General features: G+C 41.4%; 1 protein-coding gene across 1 annotated transcript; it reads right to left on the bottom strand.

The window, feature by feature from the left end:
- Window positions 1–1576: 1576 nt before the first annotated feature.
- Window positions 1577–18514, bottom strand: cntn1b (contactin 1b). Its single transcript, XM_033614134.2, has 24 exons — window positions 18390–18514; window positions 12637–12790; window positions 12493–12528; window positions 12259–12385; window positions 10479–10660; window positions 10266–10361; window positions 9972–10184; window positions 9723–9822; window positions 9424–9608; window positions 8871–8995; window positions 8660–8777; window positions 7642–7792; window positions 7413–7540; window positions 7161–7333; window positions 6890–7013; window positions 5553–5720; window positions 5226–5375; window positions 5063–5133; window positions 4691–4943; window positions 4464–4585; window positions 3466–3655; window positions 3239–3360; window positions 2820–2976; window positions 1577–2741 (listed from the first exon to the last, which is right to left on the bottom strand). The coding sequence occupies exons 2-24, from the start codon at window positions 12689–12691 to the stop codon at window positions 2659–2661; spliced, it is 3129 nt and encodes a 1042-aa protein (XP_033470025.2). The 5' UTR covers window positions 12692–12790; window positions 18390–18514; the 3' UTR covers window positions 1577–2658.
- Between the last annotated feature and the right edge of the window lie 163 nt (window positions 18515–18677).

Below are 18677 nucleotides of genomic sequence, written 5' to 3'. Positions count from 1 at the left end.
AAATAAAGTTGAAGGTGAAGTTGAAGTTCACTTTAGAGAAGTAGCAGTCAGTGTTGCAGTCCAGACCACACTGCATGTCAAAGGATAAAATGTGCAATCTTTGATTCAGGGTTCTCACAATTTTATGGACAAAACAGAACTTTTCAAGGACCCATAATATGTTTTCCATGACCATTCACAATGTAGAACAGTATGGGGCACATTAATTACTCCAATGGTAATTATATTATAGGCGATCTGTAAACACAGACCAGTCGAGGTCCCAGAGTGGGGTCTGACAGCCGACAGTTCTGTTGGTTTGTTGGTTAATTGTTTGGAAAAAAGCGAATGCTACAGACCTTCAAACGACCGCACTCTACTTTCAGAGGAATTACAACAAAACTGCAGTGTGCATTGGTGCTCCTTTTGACAGCCCTAGGCTGCCATATCAGTTGCGCTACCTCAAAAAAGCAGTACAGTTTAAAAGTATTTGTGGGGCAAAGGTATTGAAACTTTGGGAACCTTGACCGTAACTGTTAAATCACACTGTCACACGTTTTTTTCTTTCCCCACTTGCCCAGCATTATTCAAACATCAGATTCAAACTGTATTCAAACCTAATTAAAGCTAGATGTGATACATGTAGGTAGAGACTGAACATGGAGGAAAATTAAAAAACCTACATGATGGTAAACAAACCATCGACTTATTGGAGCTACATTATGTAAACATCTGATCAAAATATATTTGCTGTTATGTTACATTAAATACATAGATTACTGTAACAATTAATTCCATTACAGACAACAAACTTCCATGAATTTTCCAAAACTTTCAAGGGTTTTACTAATTCCATGATTTTTCCAGCTTTTCCATAACTGTGGGGACCCTGTTTATTGCCATACTGTATCTTTATCACTGGGCTTTATCATTGGTTAGCATTGTAGCCTTACAGCAAGAGGGTTCCACATTCGAACCTGGGGTGAGGGTGCCCCTCTATACAGGAGTCTGCATGTTCTACCCATGGTACTCCAGCTTCCTCCCACAGTCCAAAGACATGCAAGGAAGGATAAATGGTGACTCTGTGAATGCGAGTGTGAATGGTTGTCTGTCTCTATGTGTCAGCCCTGTGATAGTCTGGCAACCTGTCCAGGGTGTACCCTGCCTCTCACCCAATGTCAGCTGGGATAGGCTCCAGTGACCCCAAACAGGATAAGTGGTTACGGAAAATGAATGTGTCTTTATGTTTTCGATGAGCAAACATTTAAAAACAAACAATAAGAAGCTGAAATCAACATAACTGTCTTTATTCAGCGCTGTTTTATTGCACAGGAAATTAAGTGATATCCCCGCAGCGGTAGTATAAAATCCCAGGTCCTCTTTGTGTGAGACCAAGAGAAGACCAAGCAGAAAGTGGTGTTGAGACCGATCTGGAGTACTACAACACAGATAGGTGTATTAAATATTTTCCAATATATAGGAAAGTTTATATATATAATGTTTTTTTCTGAGATCAGAGACGAACATGTGTTGAAAGGAACATTTGTAACTGACTCATTGAAAACGGACTAAAACTCAACAAATGAGACAGTAAAGATGGTTTGTACTCTGTTTAATGGTTTTGCAGCCTGACATAAAGAAAAGTAGCATCCATTTATGTGATATACAGCAGTTTCTCTTCAACTCCTGGCCTCATGGGACATTCAAATATTACACTTTCAGAAATTAACATTCAATGGGAAGTTGTCAAAGTGATAGGCTTTGGCTTTTTATCGTTGCGGCTAGAACTCAAACTTCAACTATGCACATGATTCTGGTGAGGATGACATTTTAAATTAATATGGATAATCTTCTGAATCTACCTGTCACACAGCACCATTTAAGATTTAGAAAATGAATCTAAACATATTGAACAAAAGTGAGAACATGACGGTGAAGAATAGGCTACACTTGTTTGAAATATGTGATATGCTGAATGTGCTCCACAAAAAAGTTACATGTTCAGAAAATCTATACACATTTTAGTCATCCTACTCTGCTCGTCCCAAACCAAACAGTGATTATCACACTGCTTACATAATATTCATAGCATGACCATCTGAGAGATTTATAGTGCTTGTTATAAATAACATCGTCCCATTCTGTGGGTTGAATTCTACCTTGGTAATGTTCGTCCAGCTCATTTCAACTCCAAACAGGAAGTAATGATCAAAGAAAGTTGAATGATGGAAGAGGAAAATGACATAAAAAAGTGATAGAATGTTTATACATTCAGAAAACAACTTAAAATGACTTTTCTGGATGCTTTTATTTCTATCTGAACACACTGTGTGGAGAGTTTAATCATAACATCCACCTTCATTCATTTTCACTTTGAGTGAATATCTGGATTTGATGGGGCACATTTCCAACCCTCTCAATGGAGTCCTACCCAGTTCACTGCTGTTGTTCATTTGGAAGATGAATTAAGTCCATAAAAAGTGTCGGGGCCAACACTTGATGCTTTTTTTTTTTTTTTATATGAAAAACAACTTCCTGTGTCGTGTTACAACAGAACAGATACACAATGTATAATCTTAACTATCAGTGAGAAGAGTGTTTGGAGGTGAAGACTGGATCTCTTCTATCCACAGATTGACTTCCCAGAGTTTATTATATACATGTCACTTGTGGCAGGCCTTAAATTTGCAGTCCCGCGATGCACAGCTCCAGCAGCACCAAAGACACCAGGCTTAGAGTGGGCGTGATCACCGATACTTTACCTGAGGAAGCATAAAGAACATGAGACAAATGTACCAAGAGGACAAAAAAATATTCTCATAGATATGTTTTAGCCTTACCCTTAATGCTGATCATTCTGATTGGGCCATCCCCTCCTTCATAACGGCCACGTACCATCAGCTCATAGTCTCCAGTCTGAGGCATGGGGAAGTCCATGAAGTGCCAGCCAGTGATGTAGACTTTCCCATAGATGTAGCCAGTCTTTCTGAACATGACCTTGAAAACAAAAAGCAGGACATTGAGTTCATCTTTATACACAGTCTGAAGAAGCTGCCTGAGTGAGGTAGCTTCTAAAAGACGGTTTATTCCCATTTGATTCCATCATAAAAATGTTATAAAGGCCTGAAAAGATTTAAAGAAACATCACTGGAGTGAGGTTTAGATGTGCTGCGGCATACACCAAAAAGTGTCCAACATTCCCCGAATTCACCCTATTATCAGGCTTAATAGTAGCTTTGCAAAAGCTTTACACACTCACCTTGTAGTAGAGTGGGAAGGAAATATTGCCAAACCAGTCATACTGGATATGATCCCACCACACATACAACCACTGTCCTGTCCAGGTAACATAGCGCCACATCCTGGGAGGATCTGGTGGTGCTGTAGACAAAAAAAAAAAAATCAATGAATAAACAAGACCACATCTATAGAATAACTCTCATTGCACATGCTTATTGTTCATAGATTGTGAGTTATTCGTCTCACGTGGCCTCTTTGTGAACATCTCACAGTGTTCACCAGGGGGTCCGAGGCCGGCTCCATTGAAAGCACGGACCTCAATGAGGTAGTGCGAGTCTGGCAGCATGTTCTCCAACCTGGTCTGGTTGACAGAGGCTGAAACAAATATACGGTTTGCTCCCGGCTCTGGGTCATCGTACTTTCGCCAGTATTTGACCTGGTTAGGAGAGGACATTTTTTTAAATAAGACATCTGTCAGTCGTCTGTCAAATTTTAATCACACCGCTAGCTAATATTGACATCAAGGCCAGAATGTGTTGAGAATGTGGTAGGAACATGTGTTACCATGTAACTCCTCGGCTGAGCTGTAACTGTAGCTAGCTAAGTGGTGCTAGATGAGTTAGCAGTATATAGACATTTCCTTCTGCATTGTGGCGCAGTTGGTGGGTGTAGTTTGGTAGAAAGAAAATAGTTCACAGCAAGGTCTGTGGATTATCTTGAGTAACTGGATCATGATTTCTGGAAAGAGACATTGCTGATGAGTTTTTTTAAATGTATTTTTTGGTACTTTGAGCACCACAAGCTGAGTGTCATCTAGTTCCATTATATTTGAAAGAAGGCAGACATCTCTACAGCCGATATCTCCAACACTCTGCAACTCACAACAAAACAACCTAGAATAATAAAAAGCACTACATCTTGTGAAGAGTTTGAACTTTTATCCCCATGTCAAGGAGATGCTGCTTTTTTCACTGCAACCACAAATTACCCTTGTTTGGACTGCCAAAATAGGAAGAGACACAGAATAAGCGGTTGGAATTTATTCTTACCACTATTCCTTGACAATATAACCCAAACATTTCATTGTGGTCCCTTCATTTATCTGAGGACTGCTCACAGCAATTACTCCTGAAATACTTAACAGAAAAATTGTCTGTCTATTCTATTTTCATATGTCTTTGTGTACACCTTAAGTTTTTGAGACAAATCTTCTGTATGTAACTTGTACAGTCGAAGCTATGTACCTGGTATCCCTCAATGTACTGCTGCAGGCCTGTTCCAGTGTCGACCACTGGCAACCACCACACCAGAGCTTCAGTGGAGGACACCGGTCTGGCATAGACATCTGTCGGAGCCTCTGTAGGTACTGGAGACAAATGGTTGAGAAAAGAAAAACTGTTGGTCAGCTAAGTTTAACTGTAAGTTTAGTGTCACCCACAACTGAAACCAAACCAAAAAAACAAATCCTCACCATCTCTTGGGTAGTAGATGACTTTGGTGAGGCTGTACGGTCCGTCTCCTTTCACATTAAACGACTTGATCTTCACCTGAAACTCTCTGACTTGGAAGTCTTCATCAGTGGGAATAAAGTAGGAGTCCCTGTGAACGTAACGCCTGGTCTCGGGGTCTGAGATGGTCTCGTACCACCAGTCATAAGCATCGTGAGGCTTAAATGCCACAATGTAGCCAAACTTTTTGCCATAGAAGTACCACGGTTGTACGGGCTAAGGGGTCAGGAGTGGATAGGAAAGGAGAAAAAAAACACCTCTTAGATTTTTCTTAACGCAGGGGTGAGTGCTATTTTTGGTAAAAAATGAGTCACATGAACTAAGGGCTTACTTACAGTCCATGTGATGACAATCTCGCCATTTCTACCTCCATACCCTGCCACATCAGTAGGAGATACCACCGGTTCTAAGAAGAAGAAAGGTCAAAAGTTTTTTTCTTTTTGCACCAAATCTGTACTGACTAAAATATATGTCAAGGTATTAATATTCTCTTCTTACGAGCATCCCAAGTTTTGATCTTGAGGGAGGGGATGCTGGCCTCTCCGGCGCCATACTCATTCGTGGCGAAGATCCTGAACTGATACTCCATCCAGGGGTACAGGTCTGTCACATCAGCCCTCTCTGCATTGCCGTCAAGAACAGCTGGAGCTGAAGGAGATACAGATGGCATGACACATTGCATTGTGCTGGTCCAATACAATCAGGCAATCCTATCAACAACGTGTAAGTACATTTTACTTGCAGACTGAAGCAATCAAATCACATAAGGTCAGAATGGTCAGTTCAAAGCAAGTTGGCCCCCTACTGGCAGTGAGAAGTACTAACTGGTGCTGGCGTCCCTCCAGTCGTCTTCATTAAGTGCCCAGTAGTGTCTGGTCTGAATGGTGTAGAAGAGAATGGGGCTGTTATGCTCTGCTCCTTTAGTCCACAACAGCCTCACCCACGTGTCCCCAATCTCTTCTATCCTGATCACACCAGGAGGCCCAGGAACACCTGGATCAGGGAGGAGAGGGGAAAGAAAAGAAGGTACATTGTTTATGATCTATTCTTATAATGTAAATTTGCTCAGGTTATCAACCACACAAAGAAAGGTAAATTAAAATCAAAAATTTAAGCTACAAGTAGAGCTGAATGTTGGGTGTGCTGGCAAGACAGCAGTTGAAGCTACCATATATTTACACGCAAGACTTAGAAATTAAAATTAAAAAATAAAATTTACGTAAATCAAATGTTTGTCACACAAGGCCCACATTTTGCCAGTAGGTGGCAGAATTACTTTGACTCAATATTGGCATGAAGATGTCCTCAGGCAGGACTCTTCTTAAGCATGTTTAATCTGGAGAGGATTGGACAATGTACACTCAATTTACAACAACTTTCTGTTACGGCAAAATACACATTTCTAGCAACCTTTCATCAGTAGGGTCTTAAGATTGTGTTGACTATTTTTTTGTTGATTTGATGAATCTTCTACGAGTTTGTTTAAGAAGAAAACGTAATTTCCTGTTGCCACAAGGTGGTGCTATGACTACAATCAAATATTGCAAATATTGGCACGTAGATGTCTTTAGGCCAGGACTTTTGTCGAATGTGTATGGTGTGTATGGTGCAGATTTGACCATGCAGGCAAGTTACAAACTATTTCCCATTTGGTGGTGAAACATGTTAATTCGACCCCTTGCCACTGCATCTATCAAATTTCAACAACTTTTCATCAGAAAGGTGTTTCGATGGCACAGTGCAAATTTGGTGACATCTCTACCACTGGTTTGTTAAAATATAAGCCTCAACACTAAGAGTGCACAGTTAATTCAAAATTGCTGACTTCCTGTTGGAGTTAGGATATTGCTCCAAGAGACTTTTTTTTAAGTCTTTGGATGTCACATGTGCCCTTCAGTTTTCATACATCTAGGTAAAATGTACCAAGAAGGCTACTTTGTTGAAATTTTGTCACACCCAAGTACGAGACCCATCAAAAATCAGTTTTTCAGATACATGTGCCAAATCTTGTGAGTTTTTAAGCACCCCTCAAAAAAGCAGTGGCGCAGCAGAAAAATAATCTCTACACAAACATTAGGTTTTGCACTTTGAGCACTTTTGTGCTCAGGCATCATTAAGCTCAGCATTCATGATCATTCGAGGTAAAACGTGATAGAACTGACCTACAACCTTGAGGTCAGCATATGCAATATCGCTGTCCACCACTGTCTGAGCCGTGCAGGTGTAGCGACCTTCGTGCCAAATCTGGGAATTCTTTATTCTCAGGTCACCTCTGCCATCTTCACTCTGAACAAGAAGAAGAGAAAACAAGGAGATAAAAAATGAAGGGAAAGAGTGAGGACAGGAAACATTAGCTGACAATATCAGTGGTTGTTAAGTGATCAGCTGTGGGTGTGAGATGATAACGGAGGCTCGGATGAACCATCACCCTACCATAACACGTTCGTAGTGTGTCCATTCAGCATCAAAGTCAATGACCCTGAAGTCTATGGCCCAGATGAAGGTAATGTCCAGCATGGGGTCGTATGAAGCAGCACAATTCAGAATCACCTCATCGCCGACCTGCACCTCAGAGTCTTCAGGAGGTTCTGTGATGATGGTCGCCTCTAGGGAAATGATACATTAAAACTGTTAATGTTTTCTGTATTTGAATATGCACACAAACATATGCACATGTTCACGGACCTGTGATGGTGAGAGTGCCAGAGCTGTTGGCCTTTCCTCTGTCATTCTCGGCAAAGCAGGTGTATACCCCCTCATCATTGATGGTTGCATTGAGGATCTCCAGACTCCCATCATACAGAATGGAAATCCTAAAAATGACAACGGTTATTTAGCGAAGCTGCTTGACAGCGGATGGTTGGGAGGGCATTCCAGTGCTACAGTCCACTGTTTATTGCTAATGCTGACTGACCGGGAATTATTGAAGAGCAGCTCTTTGCCCTTTGTCCAGGTGAACCGTGGTCTCGGAGCAGCTCGGGGTTTACACTCGATTACTACACGGCCATCTTTGGCTCCAAGAAGCTGCTTCTTCACAGGGTTCAACTCAAATGTAGGAGCACAGGCTGAGGGGAGATTATAAAGTGTGAATTCATGTTTAGTCGATTTATCCTGAATGTCATGACATCTTCTGTTTGAACAGCTTGTCTTTCATCAGCCTTTGGTCTTCGAAACTGTTGCACACAAGTGACCCTTAACTAAGTCCGTCCCTTGGATGGCCACCGTCCAGTCCTAAATTAGCAACCGTAATTAGGCACGGGTGGCCTGTCAAACTCAACAAGAGATGGTGTGTATATAGAACCTGCAAGTCTGACAGCAGATATGCCCAAAGTTTGGAGGGGGATTTTTTGTTTTCTTTTTTGCTTTTCCGAGGCCAAAAACACAAGAGTTGAACTTTGGATATGTATCAAACTGTGAGGAAGACCTCACTTACAACTGCATCCACTGAAGACCAACTCCTTTGTATGCTCCAAGGTAACTAAGGTTAGCTAGCTTAGCATGTTTGCTACCAAATACAGTCAAATATTCTTTGTAAATGACTTACATTTATGTTGTTAGTTAGGTAGTCTTATACCATTTGAAGCTGTTTGTGTTTTAAACAAATTGATAATGAAAGCTACAGATAGTCATAACTAAATGTTAGCGAAAAACAATGAGCTACCTGCTGTGCAAGAACATTGTTGTTCCTCTCTGTAGCTCTTCTCAGTTTTAATGTCTTCCTCTTTCACAATACTCCACCGACAAATAAATTGTTCTGTCCTTTAGAATATTTTTCAGTCATTCATAGATAGATAGACAGACAGACAGACAGACAGACAGATAGATAGATAGATAGATAGATAGATAGATAGATAGATAGGACTTACTGAAGAATCAATTGTGCTTCCTAATATAATAAGGCAGTAAGAGCACTGTTTATTGAAAGGGCTCACCGATGACTCGCAGCTCAGCGTTGGCGTACTTGATGCCCCAGTAGTTCTCAGCAATACACTGGTACATTCCTGAGTCATCAAAAGTGAGACTGGAAAACTTCAACTCCCCCTTCCCATACTGGAAAACACGCACACACAACCCAGATGTTAAGCTGATACCATGTACTCCCCAACTTCTTTAATGGCAGGCAACAAAATGAATTTTTTTTACCATATATCCATCTTTGTACCAGCGAATGAAAGGGAAGGGCTTCCCTGATGCCACACAGCGCATGGTGTGCTCTGAGCCGATGTCAATCTGAGTGTTGTTGATGGTTTCTGCCCACTCTGGAGCAGCTGAACAAACAAAACGGGCATGAAAGTCATTATATGCAACACAATATTTAGATGTACGCACTGTTGCTGTCCAAGGCTACGTTCACATTACAGGGCTTAATGCTCGATTCTGATTTGTGCCCAGATGGTTCAAATTCATGTTTGAAGCAATGCATATCTGACATCAGTGTGAAGACATCTCTGCCCTGAAACGCCTCCCAGGGAACTAGTATCGTCACACATATGCATGTTTGTAAGACATATGGGGGATGTAGGGAGAAAGTGAATGACATAGCGTAGCATAGTCATTGATTCAGACCAAAGCAAGACAACCCTAGGTCTGAAAGCAACCTAAGAACACCACTAGTTCAACTGTAAGAAATAATCTCTATACTAAGGCTTACACTTGAATGTTTCTTAAAGTACACTCTACATTGAAACCCACTTACACTCCACATACAGCCAAGCCTTGTGCCAGTCCTTTCCTTTGGTGTTGATGGCTTCACACTCGTATCCTCCCACATCTTCGTACTGTACATTGTACAGATGAAGCACAGCTCCTGACTCACTAATCTCATGATTCGCTGGGAGGTCTGTGGCGTCCACCTTCCTCCAAACAATATGAGGGATGGGGCTGAAAAGACAGAGAAACTAAACCAATGACTATGTGGAAGCATACTGTATATCCCATGAGCCCATTTTTTTAATGAATTCAGTTCTTTGACCGAGCACAAAAATAAAAACATACTTTCCCAGAGCAAAGCACTCCAGTGTAATATTAGAGGCCAGCAAGGCAGTGGTATCTGGGAACTTCACCCTGATGTCTGCTGGGTACTTTCTCTCCTCACCTGAAGCAAAAAAAAAAGTAAATTAAATCCAAAATGTTCAAGGTCTCGGATCATGAACACGACAATATTGTGTGCCTGTTTTTCTAAACTCTGTTCTGCAACATTTGTTAGTAGACGATTATATTTTTTCACAGCTATTATTTGCTAACCATCGTCAGGAGGTAAGGGGATGAGTGGGATGAACTTTGAGAAGACACTCTTCCCAATGATCGGGCTGGAAACAAAGCAGGAGTAGTTTCCTGCATCCTGAGCTTCCACTTTGGAGATGTACAGGTTCCCCGTCTTCTGGGAGACAAACCGACGGCGGTCTGTGTACAGGAAAACCGGGAACTCGTTGTAGATCCAGCGGTAGGTCACCTCCTCTGAAAAATGGAAGACAGAGTAATTATTGTTATCTCCATTAGACTGGCTTTTCGAATGAGGGTGTGAAGACCCGTACGTACGTGGCCAAGCTTTTGGAGGGGCGCATAGCAGAACAGCGCCCTGTCCTTCTTTGACGTACACTGGGTCTCTTTCCTCCTGGGGAAACTCCTCCACAACTACATGCAGATGAGAAGATTAAAAAAGATAATCAGGAGTTATGAATGATGGAATAGGAGAATTGAACATAAAAATGGCAACTCAAACATGAAACAAGGAGGGAATGTGTGACTCACATCCAAACTTGACCCTGGCCTCCTTGCTGATGACGGTGCCATAGATGTTCTTGGCCACGCAGACGTACGTCCCAGCGTGTTTCTTCTGTCTGGGGTTGGTGATCACCAGGTTCCCCCCCACGAGGCTGTAGTGCTCGTCTGGCTGCTCCATCAGCTTGATTTCCCAGTTATCACGGCGCCACCTAGCAGTGGTACAATACAAGTTTCAAGATTCAAGACTGTTGGGAATTTGCCTAAGTGTGCTTATTGACAGTGCAAGAACCAATCATAGCATAGCAGTCAAGATACATAAGAAGAAATAAAAACACATAATACATAACTCCAAAACCCATAAAACACAATAAAGTGTCGGGTGCTTTAAAGTACAGTATTAGTGGTTTACTCGTGCAAAGTGCTAGTGCAGAATTGGGGAGCCATTATGGTTCTGCAGTTGAGGAAACAGGATGTCTTGGTTTTAATGGCCCTGAGACTTTTTCCTGAGGCGAGAGTTATTACAAGGAGGTTGCCAGACTGCTGTAGTATAGGGGGGGTTGCAGCTGATGATTTTTGAGGCGGAGCTGCCTTCTCTGCTGAACTGTGGAGTCACCACACCATACAGATACAGAGAGGGTGAGAACAGTTTCTATCATTGCTCTGTAGAGCTGCAGCTTCCCCTCTCTGGACACCCCGAACACTTTAAGCTGGCACAGGAAGAAGAGTCTTTGGTGGGCTTTTTTGATTGTAGAAATTGAATTGTCATCCCATTTCAGAGAGGAGATAGTTGGTCCGAGGAACTTAAAGGTCCAGTGCGAAGGATTTGGGGGGATATATTGGCAGATATTGAATATAATATAATAAGTAGGTTTTCGTTTGTGTATAATCCCCTGAAAATAAGAATCGACGGCTCTATAACTAAGAGCTCACGTGACCCCTACGACTCTGCAAGGGTTCCCACCCACACAGGGTTTATAGCCTGCAACTTTGTGCTAGTCATTTCGAACTGAAGAGGCTTCTTGGATGAGAGGCGAAACGTCTTCAAGAAATGCAAGCAAGTCCTACGATATAGCACTTACGATTACCATGACCTGGATGACTGAGAATCTTCACCAACAAGAATCTTTGTGTTTTTGCTAGCTTAGAATGAGCTGTTTGTATCTAGATAGGGAGCGGTTCCTCATCTACGGACATCACCTGGACTGTTTGTTTTGGAGAATAGGAGACCTCTGCGGATAATATATCTCGCAGTAAAAACTTGAATTTGAACAATGAACACTGGAGAAATTCTAACCTTGAGAAGTTTAAGCTGGTTGCAGTGTGCAATCCTCACCACTAGATGCCACTATCTCCCCCTACATCTTACACACTGCTCCTTTAAGGCTCTTTTTAGGCCATTAACAGTCCGTGGCTGGAGAGCCTTTACATCTCTCCGAAAGTCAACCACCAGGCCCTTTAGTTTTGGAAACATTAAATTTGTAGAGAGAGCACCAGTCGACCAGCGACAAGACCTCATGTCTGCGGGCTGATTCATTATTGCTTGAAATCAACCCTACCACTGCTGTAGACAGCCAAGAATCCAATGACATAAAGAGTGATTATCTCCTAGTTGACATAATTTTTGAAAAAGTTTTGTAGGTAAGAACGTTAAAAGCAGAGCTGTAGTCCACAATGACAACCTGAGTATAAGTGGCAGGAGCTACTACTGAATGTTGCAGGACGGAAGGGAGAAGATGCCAACCCACACCATGTCCTACCACATTATATCTGGTACTACCATATGAATTTAGTCTTTATAGTGTGTAACCTGTATGAAGCTGGTGGGTTCGCTCGTGCCCTGCAGTTCATGGAGATTCTCCCATCGGGTGAGTCCTCCATGTAGACCACATCCACAGGCTCCTCCTCAAAGATGGGGCCATATCCAGTAGCATCATCTGACAAATGTAACATTACAATTAGCTGATGACATGGAAAACTGATGGACGTGCAGCATGGCCTGTTTCTGTCCTGACTTTACAGACAACAATTCCAAGAAACTCACCTCCAAAAATTCTGGGTTCGCCAAACAGGACCGCCACTACAAAGCAGAAACATGGTCATGTAAGCTCATGGCGTGCAGTGTTTACATGTGACTTAATTTAAGGGGGTGTGGCGGTGTATCTTCAGGCATCACTGTGCCTCCTACCTGTGAGGGAGACAGAGGAGGAGAGGGCCAGGAGCAGCAAAGCAGCAGAAGCCATGACGGTCAACAAACCGAGTTATTGCAACCACGTGAGTTAGGCGGATGGGCAGAGGGACACGAACCAGCAGTGGACGGACAGGACATGAACTGGAAAGAGCTGAGGAGGGAGCAAAAATAATTAATTTTAATTACAACATAAGTATTTTGTTTAACATGATCGTCCCTCAGTGTGTTTTATTGAATCACTTATGTGTCCCTACAGATGTAAGACCAGACTGATGACCCTGCATGATCTTCCTCACCAAAGCAGAGTGCAGATCTAGTTAGAATCCTCCTTGTGCATATAAATGATTCAGGTTGAGAATGACTCAGCAGAACGCTGCAAATAGACATGCGGAGTGCGTGCATATCCGCAAGCACCTGCAGAGACACAGGCCTGTACTGTGTGTGTGTGTGTGTGTGTGTGTGTGTGTGTGTGTGTGTGTGTTCACACTGATACACCAGGGCTGTCTGTCAACAAAACACAAGGTAGCACTGCAGTATTTAGACACCTCCTTCTGTGCCATCACAGTAACACATGCTTACACATCACTTCTGCAGGATGAGAAAGCAGCATCGCTGTGAGCAACTGCAGTGTTTCCAGTCTCACCGTCAAACAGGAAACACTGGGAGAGACAGAGATATTAAGACAGAGGAACAGCTGGGGGAGGAACATGGAGATATAAAGCAGGATGAACCCAGGATTGATAAAGATGACCAGGATGGGATGAAGTGGGGGAGGGCTTGATCTTTTTATGTGCACTCGTTAAGCTTCCAGTGTTTTACAGAACACACTGCAGCACCAGGGAAAAATCTTTATACATCTTTTATGCTGTTGTAGTGTACAGTGTGTACAAGCTTAATAGTCTGGAATCACAGTCGAAACCTGTCCGCTATCACTCCGACAACGATATACTGTAGCCTCCAAGGGCAAAAGCCAATATTTCTGAGGCTCCAGTGCAGCAGGCCAAGACTTCTTCTGTGTGCTGGTCACTTTGGCTGATATCTGTATATGAATGCAGATAAATAAATTAAAAAGGCTACGAGATGGTAGGGATGGGAATCACAAGAGGATCCACGATACGATATTATCACGATACTTAGGTCACAATACAATATTATCGTGATTTTTTTACATGTTGAGATATGCTGAGTATTGCGATAAAATATATTGCGATATATTGCGATTAATTACCTTTTTTGAACTGTAAATTATGTCGCCAAAGGTAAACTTTGTCAACATCTGTTTTATCTAATAAGAGAAAGTTTTCACTCTGTTCATCTCACTTAAGCCTTTTTTTGCAGCTGCAAAATGTATCTAGTGGACTGAAAAAGCAATTAATTAATTTATTTGTTTTTAACCTTTATTTAAGACTCATTGAGATTAAAATCTCTTTTACAATAGAATCCTGGCCAAGAAAGGCAGCAACACAGATTCCTGAAAACAAGACATAAAGGTTACGACGCACAGCAAGACATAACAAAAACATCAACAAACAAAAACAAACATGAACATTATATTATTTTAGTTGGCTACCTTAAGTTTTACTCTATATTATAATTAGGGGTCGACAGATATTTGGCCTGGTTGATTATCGGGGCCGATATTATGAATTTTTAGGACTATTGGTATCTGTAATTTTTTCCACCGATATCCCGATATACAGTTTTGTTTTCCTTAGCTGCGCTGTTTTGCCCCTGGCATGCTTCTCACTGCCTGCACGTACCACTCTAGGCTCTCAAAAGCAAACTCAAGACCTTACTTTTTAGCCTGGCTTTTAATTGAGCTCTCCTTTATTTTATTTTATTTTATTTTATTTTTTTATTTTATTTTATATTTATATTTTATATTTTTGTTTTTTTATTGCTTTTAAATTACATACTATACTATGTTTTTTCACTGTACTGTTTAATTGGAAAAGTTCTCAGAATAAATATATGCTTAACTGCATTTGAATGTAGTGCTTTGTGAGTGTTTATTTTTTTAATTCTGTGTCAACTATGATTTTTACCTCAGACATATATCGGCTGTAAATATCAGCTATTGGTATCTCTGTGTCATAATAATCGGTATCGGCTCTGAAAATAAACATATCAGTCGATCCCTAATTATAGTAAAAAACTGATACTTGGCACTGTGTGATGACACAAAAATACTGCGATGCTACGCTGTACCGATTTTGCCACCACTTTTGTTTTCAGATGGAAGTCTGACACAGATTCTTTTGCACTGAAGCTGCCAATTGACAAAATGTTGCACAATGTTCAATATTTTTAAATATGACTACTCTAATAATTATTAATAGTTTTCTGTATTCTGCTCAGGGTGAAAAACCTCTGAAGCAGCATTGTACATGAAGTAAAACCTGGAACCACTTAGCCTTCATGGGCTGAATACGTGAAACACTCGTGTTCTACACTCTTTTCTTGGGGTGTTGTTCATTGATGAGGACGCATCTCAGACCTTGGAACTAAACCTTTATGCTAAACATGGAGCTTAAAGCTCTCAGGCTTCATCTGACAATAATCTTCCTACAGTGTCACAAGTCAAAGGGATGAGATTAGGAACAGTAAGTCAGAAAGCAATCTTCTCTTAGAAATGTATTCTGATAAATAAATGCCATATTGTAATAGTATATTGATGTAGCAAAACATGCTTATTATTAAAAAAAATCACTATTTCTAAGCAAAATGACACTGTTTCAGTTCAGCTACTGAAAAAAATGTAAATAACAGTTTGACTAGACATATATACATATAGTCAGTTGTAAACTATACTCAATGTGTTGTACTTGATAGAGCGTGAAAAGTAGTTAGCAAGCAATCAGAGCAGTCTAAACTGTAAGCTAATAAAATAGCTAACTATCAGTCATGGAGAAATGGCTGAAAGAGCTAACTGAAAGTTACAGATGGGAATGAACAACCAGTTCCAAATTGTCTGATTCATTGCATTGTGAAACAGTGAAGTCAACCTCATGTGTCTACGCTGCTGGAGACTTGTAACAAGACGGAGTCATGGGGAGAGGAAGAAACAGCTCAGAGTGATGTGTGATTCTAAGTTATTTATATATCATGCACAATTCACATTTCCAGACATTGTATAATAACAGATATGCAGTTGAAATTAGGAGTGTGCCATATCATCTCATTCATGATAACACTGGTATAACTTTTTAATAGCAAATGAAAATTTCATATTGTGATACTTGCGATATTTCAGCTTGTTGACACATTGACCTCATGCTGTTACCCATGGCAACAACAAACATGGCTGAAAGTGAAATTATTGCCGACTCTATGGTGGTTTCAAATAGAGGAGCAGCTTCAGCAGTGAGGAATAAACTGTGGCGCCCTGAATGTTTTATGAACAGCCCGGGACTTCTCAGACTCAGAGGGAACTCAGTCAGTGGCTCCTCTGGCAGCAGCACAGCGTCTCTCCCTCTCCTGTCTCGCCATGCGCACACAGCTGTGTCGTCAAGTGATTTTGTCATAAACCTTTGGTAATGTAAACCTGTGTGACGCTCGCAGCTCGACAAAAAAACTACATATATGTGAATGTGCAATAGTTGTGGTATCATAACAGCTTGTCACAGGTTACAGCGTGATGATTAGAGAAGAAATGGCAGAGCATATAAATCGTCTGTTAAAATATATGTATATATATCCCAGGGACGTTTTTTTTTTGTATTTGGGAGCTGTTTAAATGTGTAATTTGTGGTAGATTTTATTTTGTTGAATCTGAATCTCACTCAATGTTACTGTTGTTGTTTACAAACTGTAGAAATCAGGTCATTTTTGTTTAGTTTTTCCTGAATATTTGAAGGCAAATTGTTAGACAGACATGTAAAACTATATCATATTCTATTTTCTTAAATTTATATAACTTTTTTTCCCACTAATTTGTAATATCAAGAATATCGTTATCACAAAAATACCCTGAAATATCATGATATTATTTTAGGGCCATATCACCCACCCCTAGTTGAAATAGTTAGCTAAATGTAACTTCACATTTAGTGTCTGCCACTGTCACAAATCAAACTTAACCAAACTGACCAAAACACCGGTATTTAATAGTATGAAAAATTACTGTAACAATGTTGTTAACACTACGAAAAAAATACTGTCAATAGTATTTAACATCCAGTCTGAACACATTTGGACCCTGATGGGTGGTGTTGGTGGAGGGGTATGCTACTTGAGTTCAACTGATAGGGTTACGTCTTAAAGAAAAGGTGGAGAACCTGTCTGAAGGTAAGTTGTTGAGGTAAATATTGACACCAAATGAACATCCTTCTAGCTAACAGCTAACCAGAATCACTGATTTTTACTGAGTCATTCTAGATATGAGAAGAATAGGAACGCATGATATAGGAAGAAAAAGCCTCCCCCATGTGCCTCAGCAGCCACACTTGTCTGCATCACCCAGAAATGGAGAGAGAGAGAGACAGACTGAGCGGAGGTATACACCCAGTATACAGCGCATCCACATGCAGACTGCAGCACTGACTCCTTGTGTGCACTCTTGATGACTCAACATTAATATCCCAACTGCATCTATGCTGCATCTGCACAGCTTCAGATAAAGTGAAAGCAACACCTCTTCTGCATCTGTAAGATCCTACATATGGATGAGTCATTGCAAACACTTCTATATTTAATTTTGCCTCTATGGCGGCAACAATCTGTTCCACTACTAATTCTAATCAGTTCTTCAGAGTGTGTTTTCATGTGTTTCCCCTGGCGATAATCCCATCACAGATCCTCTTTGGACAGACCAGCGAAATTTAGGTCAGCATTAAGCCCAGTGTTTCAGTGACCGCCTGAGTACCCATGTTTGTTTTATGGCTGCAGGAAATCACTGTCAAAGTCATATTGAAATTAAACAAAAGGATATCTCAATGATGCCATTACCATCTGGAGTTTTCTGGGCTATAGTGGCGAGTTGATTAAATCTGGCTGCTTTTATTTAGTTTGAGTGCTGGCTCTGGGTTTCTGTTGTGCATCACAGAAGGTTGAATATGTCAAAAATAAAGGCAGGAAAAGAAATCAGGCCTCATGTTGAGGATGTTAGGAGAATTAATTCACTTCCCCTGAACATCTTGCAGCCATGACAGTATGCTTAAACCCTCCTTGGGGGGTGGGGGGGCTGGACTGTTCTTGGACTCTCATGCATTTTGCATTTGTCTGTCATGGAGAGAAAAGTAACTGATTGTCAAAGGACTTTAATTTGCAATATTTGACAAGCTCTGACGTCATGACAGCACAGTCCACAAAACAATCTTTAAACAGTGATTTGTTAAGGGAGTTGCCCCCTCGCCCATGAAGGACAGTGTGCCCTTTACAAACAGATGCCATGCTACATCCATAAGCTCACTGCGCCCTTGACGCACACAGAGTCTCACATTTTCACCTTGCCTCCTCTCTGCATCCACAGAGTCGCACTTTCTTATCTTAGGTGCAGAGTGAGAAGCTAAAACGACCTTTCATCCAACACTTTGTCGCAGTCCTTCCCATAAAAAAAAAGTAGCTGCGCAGCTCCTTACATCACTTCACCCCTATGACGACTGAGCGGCACCGGCACTGCACTGCTCTGCATTGCGGTACTCCTGTGCCGGTCCATTTCAGCTCTACATATGCCACTCCATCCCCACTAAAGTCCAGACACAAGAGCCAGTTCGGGCATGCACACACTCGCATGTGGTGTCGGGTCTTACCTTTCAGGCTGAATGGCAAAATTTCAGTAGGCTACACTGTCCTCATGGCACACCTGGACCCAAACCGCAGCGCCCCACAGCTCACCCGCCGGAGCGTCCCGTTCAGCTCAACTTTTCTATTGGAGGAAAGCGGCTGAGTGGCACCTCTGGGTGGCAGCGAGGATGAGGATGCGATTGGTCCACGAGAGAGAGAGGATGGGAGGGATGCGGGCATCATGCTTCTGCGCATCCCAGACCAGGAAATAATATGGGAAATGGTAACAGCATAGAATGTTATGGGATTACTGT

This window comes from Epinephelus lanceolatus, chromosome 23 (genome assembly GCF_041903045.1).
Source record: "Epinephelus lanceolatus isolate andai-2023 chromosome 23, ASM4190304v1, whole genome shotgun sequence".
Lineage (NCBI taxonomy): Eukaryota > Metazoa > Chordata > Actinopteri > Perciformes > Serranidae > Epinephelus > Epinephelus lanceolatus.
The sequence above is the reverse complement of the archived record's forward strand: the minus strand, read 5'-3'. Positions and strand labels throughout refer to the sequence as shown.

Coding starts and splice junctions, on each gene's coding strand:
- cntn1b (XM_033614134.2), bottom strand. CDS start 12,691: ATGGCTTCTGCTGCTTTGCTGCTCCTGGCCCTCTCCTCCTCTGTCTCC. Junction 10,185..10,265: donor CCCTCCAAAAGCTTGGCCAC/GTACGTACGGGT, acceptor TCCATTTTTCAG/AGGAGGTGACCTACCGCTGG. Junction 8,996..9,423: donor GGCTTGGCTGTATGTGGAGT/GTAAGTGGGTTT, acceptor TTGTTTGTTCAG/CTGCTCCAGAGTGGGCAGAA.